Source organism: Octopus bimaculoides, chromosome Z, assembly GCF_046866305.1.
Source record: "Octopus bimaculoides isolate indiv1 chromosome Z, ASM4686630v1, whole genome shotgun sequence".
Classification (NCBI taxonomy): domain Eukaryota; kingdom Metazoa; phylum Mollusca; class Cephalopoda; order Octopoda; family Octopodidae; genus Octopus; species Octopus bimaculoides.
The window spans coordinates 52610692-52617148 of NC_142944.1; the positions used below are offsets into that span (position 1 = coordinate 52610692).

At 39.8% G+C, this 6457-nt stretch overlaps 1 protein-coding gene across 1 annotated transcript in view; it reads left to right on the forward strand.

Moving 5' to 3' along the window:
- LOC106875184 (noelin-2) overlaps window positions 1-5125 on the forward strand; it is a 40191-nt gene extending 35066 nt beyond the window's left edge. The window contains exons 2-3 of the mRNA XM_014923221.3: window positions 306-653; window positions 3983-5125. Coding sequence (XP_014778707.1) covers window positions 306-653; window positions 3983-4782 — 1148 coding nt within the window. The 3' untranslated portion in view covers window positions 4783-5125. The remainder of the gene's footprint in view (window positions 1-305; window positions 654-3982) is intronic.
- Window positions 5126-6457: the final 1332 nt, after the last annotated feature.

Here is a 6457-nt window from a genome sequence, read left to right on the forward strand (position 1 = left end):
AAGAGAAGAGAAGATTGATGAGTACGTGCATACGCATGCGTGTGTGCCGTTTTATTGCAGGCTGAGTCATCAGCCCACCGTCTTGAGGTTATCAAAGAAAAGTCGATATTTCGATCTTTCATCAAGCGATTATAGATTGCAACAATGGATGCTTTCAGCTACTAAGTGCTTATCGTCTGAATAGCCTGTTCCCCTTGTGAATAGCCCCTTCCTGAGAGTCCGTTTTTCTTTTGTCATTTATCCGTGTAACTGTGCGGTCACATATTGACGTTTATATTTCACTGACTGCGGTTCTATTTTTCCAGATGGCAACCTAGGGTTGAAAAGACGCTTGAGAAAACTTGTGGAGATACAAAACGGAGCGGTGTTTTTCCCGACAGAAAGTAACGAAATGTACGTGTCCTATCTTCAAAACCAACAGCATTATCTTACCTCACAGTTTACTCTCCAGAACCATCTTTTGACTGATTTGACCACTACACTGACATCAATGTCGGAGTTCACGCGCATCGTTTTAGATAAGCTTCTGACTGTCACCGAGGAACAGGAGAAAGGCGTGCAATATTTGGGCAGAACACTTGTAGCAATCAAAGATGATATGACTTCTAGTAAAGAGAGATATCAACCAACGTCTGCTAACATTAAATTTCAAGGTAAGCATTTGAATTCAACCAAATAAATAAAATAACTCTCTACCACAACTTAGGGTGGATATTACCTCAAAGGAAAAGATGGATACAATGTGGAAGTTAAGAATTTTTACAGTCTGGAGGTTAATACATCGCAAAGAATCGTTGGAACATTGACAGTTCCTCAGACTGATAGTTCTCAGAATTAAGGAATATAAAGTACTGCTTCTGTCTGTCTGTCTGTTTCTCTTTCTCCCTCTCTCTCTCTTTGCCCTCACTCTCTCTCTTTGCCCTCTCTCTCTCTCTTTGCCCTCTCCCTCTCTCTCTTTGCCCTCTCTCTCTCTCTTCCCCCTCTCTCTCTCTTTGCCCTCTCTCTCTCATTGCCCCTCTCTCTCTCTCTTTGCCCTCTCTCTCACTCCTTGCCCTCTCTCTCTCTTTGCCCTCTCTCTCTCTTTGCCCTCTCTCTCTCTCTCTTTGCCCTCTATCTCTCTTCCCCCTCTCTCTCTTTGCCCTATCTCTCTCTTTGCCCCCTCTCTCTCTCTTTGCCCTCTCTCTCTCTTTGCCCCCTCTCCCTCTCTCTTTGCCCTCTCTTTCTCTTTGCCCTCTCTCTCTCTTTACCTTCTCTCTCTCTCTTCCCCTCTCTCTCTCTTTGCCCTCTCCCTGTCTTTGCCCCCTCTCTCTCTCTTTACCCTCTCTCTCTCTTTGCCGTCTCTCTCTCTTTGCCCCCTCTCTCTCTCTTTGCGCTCTCTCTGTTTGCCCTCTCTCTCTGTTTGCCCCCCTCTCTCTCTGTTTGCCCTCTCTCTCTGTTTGCCCTCTCTCTCTCTGTTTGCTCTCTCTCTCTCTTTGCCCTCTCTCTCACTTTGCCCTCTCTCTCACTTTGCCCTCTCTCTCACTTTGCCCTCTCTTTCTCTCTTTGCCCTCTCTTTCTCTCTTTACCCTCTCTCTCTCTTTGCTCCCTCTCTCTCTCTTTGCCCTCTCTCTCTTTGCCCTCTCTCTCTTTGCCCTCTCTCTCTTTGCCCTCTCTCTCTCTTTCCCCCATCTCTCTCTTTGCCCTCTCTCTCGCTTTGCCCTCTCTCTCGCTTTGCCCTCTCTCTCGCTTTGCCCTCTCTCTCTCGCTTTGCCCTCTCTCTCGCTTTGCCCTCTCTCTCGCTTTGCCCTCTCTCTCGCTTTGCCCTCTCTCTCGCTTTGCCCTCTCTCTCTCTCTTTGCCCTCTCTCTCTCTCTTTGCCCTCTCTCTCTCTTTGCCCTCTCTCTCTCTTTGCCCTCTCTCTCGCTTTGCCCTCTCTCTCGCTTTGCCCTCTCTCTCGCTTTGCCCTCTCTCTCGCTTTGCCCTCTCTCTCTCTCTCGCTTTGCCCTCTCTCTCTCTCTCGCTTTGCCCTCTCTCTCTCTCTCGCTTTGCCCTCTCTCTCTCTCTCTTTGCCCTCTCTTTCTCTTATATATATATCTGTTTCTGTTCCTGTCTTTGTCTGTCTCTGTTCCTCTCTCTATGTCTCTCTGTCTTTGTCTATCTATCTGTCTCTCAAATAAACCCAAGACGAGTGGTGTAAATCAGATTAGCGTTTGGAGTAGATTAATTTGTGTGGGATTATGTACAACTAACAAAATAAGAAGAGATTTTTATAGTAGCAATAAATCCTCATATCGGCAGGCATGTATTCATATATCTAACGGAAGCGTCTGCGAATTTGTCACAGAGATCTAAATTTAGTAACATTCAGTCATTTAAATAAGATATAAAAATTACATTTCAAATGTAATATGTTATCTGTCGAAACTAATCATAGAAGTCTATTGTAGGTAATATCTCTCAAAGATCTGCTGCCTATTCCAAACACTGTTTAATCTAAGGCATGCTTAGTTAAAGTGCAACATCCCTTAATAAGGATGGTGTACTTTCAAAAACGTCTTAGAGCTTTCCAGATTAAAGTTAAGTGTTTTGCTAATAGATAAATAAATAAATAAATAAATAGATAAATAAATCTCACGTTGTGTCTACAACTGGAATCAAGCATATGTCATCAATTTGAAATGAGATCTGGCAGTCGAGTACTTTTCTTTCATGTGCAAATATCTGACACCTGCAGTTTAATACTTAATTTGTCAATGGATTACTTCGTTCATTTTCTGTTAGTATCCGCTATGCTTCTTGGCAGTTTTTTTTCTTTTTTTACTTGGCTGAGGCAACTGACCAAAGTGAAATAGCCATAAATTATCTGGTATATATGAAACTGGCAGAGAAAGTATAATTGTTTGGTCACTGCGAATTGCAATCTACTACTCTGATCCCTAAAAATAACCTACTCGGACGTCAGTTGTAAATTGGTCAAACACCCGAAGTGTTATTTAGGGGTCTTAGCCCTTTGTCGTGTCTGGTAATTGGCCTCTCCTGGAGTACCATTTCAATCAGTGCCCTCTCAGGAATGGTGGTACTACATAAAGAAAGCAGTATATCAATGTATCGAGTCATTTAAGACGGGACACCTGGTCCCAATATTATAAAGTTATGGATTCGCTGTATAGAATCCCTGAGCTAGATGATTATGGTGTTAAATCGGACTACGAATTAGTTCAACCGCTGACAAAAATCTACCTGGGAATGTTTCATTGATTTCTTGACAATTTTCCTTTTGGTATTTCGTTACGTATAGTGTCCTGAAAACTGTAAGTTCAATCCTCATTTACAGGGTTTGTTTGACTGACTGTGGTTCATTTATCTTGAAATGTATCTTGGAAACCCATGGTCTCTCACTTTTCGTATTCCCAATTGTTCTCACCTATAAATCTGTGATTTTAGCCCCGGAAAGTAATTCCTCTTTAACCCTGGTCTATATACAGGACTGCCGATTCACGCGTCTGTAGGATGCAAACAAACAAATAAAATAATGATATAAAATAAAGAACAGCCGAGCTTTTAGTAATTCATATTCAGTCACCTTCACTAACTTAACTTTCGGCAGTACAGTTCATGTTACTGTAAGAAGTACGTACAGCAGATACAACGAACTGTGAATTGACACTATGCGCAGTAAAGTAGAGTAAAATAGTATCACACTTTTGTGAAACGAACGAGAACTTTGAAAACTTCTAATTGATGATTTAAAATCTTTATGATAAAAAAAAAACCCACTATCTGCAACAGATTGACGTTTTATGCAAAGGAATATTTAATATTTATCTGGTTAACTCTACGGAAATCAAAGTTAAATATTCGACTAGCAGGGTTCATTGTGATTCAAGAAAGATCTGCATTTCTTTCTTTTGTTGAATGTTTTTCTAATTGTTTTGTGATGAAATATACTTCGTTTATTTTATTCTATCTTTTTTTTCTAACTTCTTTTTTCATTGAACTTTCAGATAAATGCAATGCTGAAACAGTTGTTGGGATTGGTCAAATGGTAAACGATATCAATGTTGGTGTAAGACAAGGTGCCATAATGCGAGATGTCATACCTGAAAACTACGGTAAAACTTGGCTGATGTATGGGCATTCAGGCAGCAATACATTAGTCGAGTACGATTCAGAATTAGCCTTCATTCACGAACTGGTCAGTAAAACATATGAACTACCGTTTTATTGTGAAGGCACCGGTCAGGTTGTATACAAAAACGCGCTCTATTGTTTGAAAGCGAAAACAAATATAATGATTCGCTATGATCTCGGTGGGTCAGCTTTCATCGACGAATACCCGCTAGAAGGAGCTGGGGTGCATAACGTATACCCTTATCAAAACAACATATTGAGTGATGTCGATTTCGCTGTCGACGAGTTTGGTCTATGGGTCACGTACTCCACTGTCGAAGCTGACGGCAAGCTGGTTGTTAGCAAACTAAACGAAAATACTATGATCTTAGAAGAGGTATGGTTAACAAACTTTCCAAAGAAATTACTCTTGAATTCGTTTATAGTATGCGGGGTCTTATACGGAGTCGAAGCACCACCGTCTTCACACGCATTTGTTCGTTATAAATATGACACCCGAACAGGAATCGATAGTGTGTTAGGCGCTAAAGATATGATCCTTCCAATTGTGAACCACGACGTTAGGGTGAATGTGGCAATGATGGATTATAACGCCTTACAGAAAGTTCTACACGTCTGGAATAACTTCGGTCACGTGGAAACTTATCCGGTATTATTTAAAACTAAGGAATAATCTCTACTCGTTATGTTTGCAAAACATACATCATATATAGAAGATTATGTATTTCTTTATGCTTTTTATCTTTAAGCCTAATTTTGTTTTTGGCGTCGTTACACGGAATAATCAAATGCATATATAAATAATACACAAGGCTTGAGATAAAGAAGATATTTTCAATATTAACCTGGTATACAAAAAAAAAAAAAATACCCAAGAAAAAACAAGAAAAGCAAAACAAAAACAAAATGAGCAAAGACAAAAAAACCCCCCAAAGAATCCAGTTTTTAAGAATCTATCATTGGTTATTAGCTAATAAAATTAAGTGGTCATTTAACCATAGAAGTTCTAATTGAAATACAACTATATAATGTTATGCTAATATTTGAACAACGTGTAAAGAGTATATATATATATAATTACATAAATCGGTAGCCTAGTTAACACACATGCAAACACAAACAGACATACGCGTGCACACATACACCAACAAACACACACATGTAGAAACGCGCGCGCGAATGAATGAACGCACACACACAAATACAGAATGCAAATACAGAAGTAGAACACATGATCGCGCATGTTTATCCACGTACACATATATTTCCGTACTCTGAAGTATCTTTTGTACTTTTGTACATCTCTCATGTCTCTCTCCTCGGTCCCCCTCCCAGCCACCGTGTCTCATTGTACTACCATGTGTGTGTGTGTGTGTATGTGTGTATGTGTGTGTAGACACATATACATACGTACACATATATGCATATATACATTCATCGCTATGTATATACACATATGCATGTATGCATATATATACATAAGCATAAACATATGTATATACATATATATAAACATATATATATATATATATATATATATATATATATATATATATATATATATATATATATATGTATATATATAATTATATACACAGGTATGCGTGTATATATATATGCATATCTATCATCTATCTATCTATCTATCTATCTATCTATCTATCTATCTATCTATTTATCTACCATCTACCTCTCTCTCTCTCTAAACACCACCCCCACACACACACAAACAAATATCATACACAGACATGTATTATTCAGATATCTAATTCCCTTTGCCCTTACATTGTTTTATTTGCCAAACTGAATGCACTTACTCCAATATTCTTACAAGTAAGGCGGTGAGCTGGCAGAATCGTTAGCACGCCGGGCGAAATGCTTAACAGTATTTCGTCTGTCTTTATGTTCTGAGTTCAAATTCCGCCGAGGTCGATTTTGCCTTGCATTTTTCGGGGTCGATAAATTAAGTACCAGTTGCGTACTGGTTTCGGTCTAAACGACTGGCTCTTCCCCAAAAATTTCGGGCCTTGTGCCTAGAGTAGAAAAGGATATTCTTACAAGTATACGCATTCGTATATATTTTTAATTTTTTTATGCGCCCTTTTCAAGCCTAGCCAGACTCATGGGCCCGGTTTCCTGGTTTTTATGGCTTATGTGTTCCCCCTACCTGGACGGGACGCCAGTCCATTGCAGTTTTTTTTACTCAAGAAACAGGAATAAAGAGTGAGAGAAAGTTGGGGTGAAAGAGTACAACAGGGCTTGCCATCACCCCCTGCCGGAGCCTCGTGGAGCTTTATGTGTTTTCGCTCAATAAACACACACAATGCCCGGTCTGGGAATCGAAACCG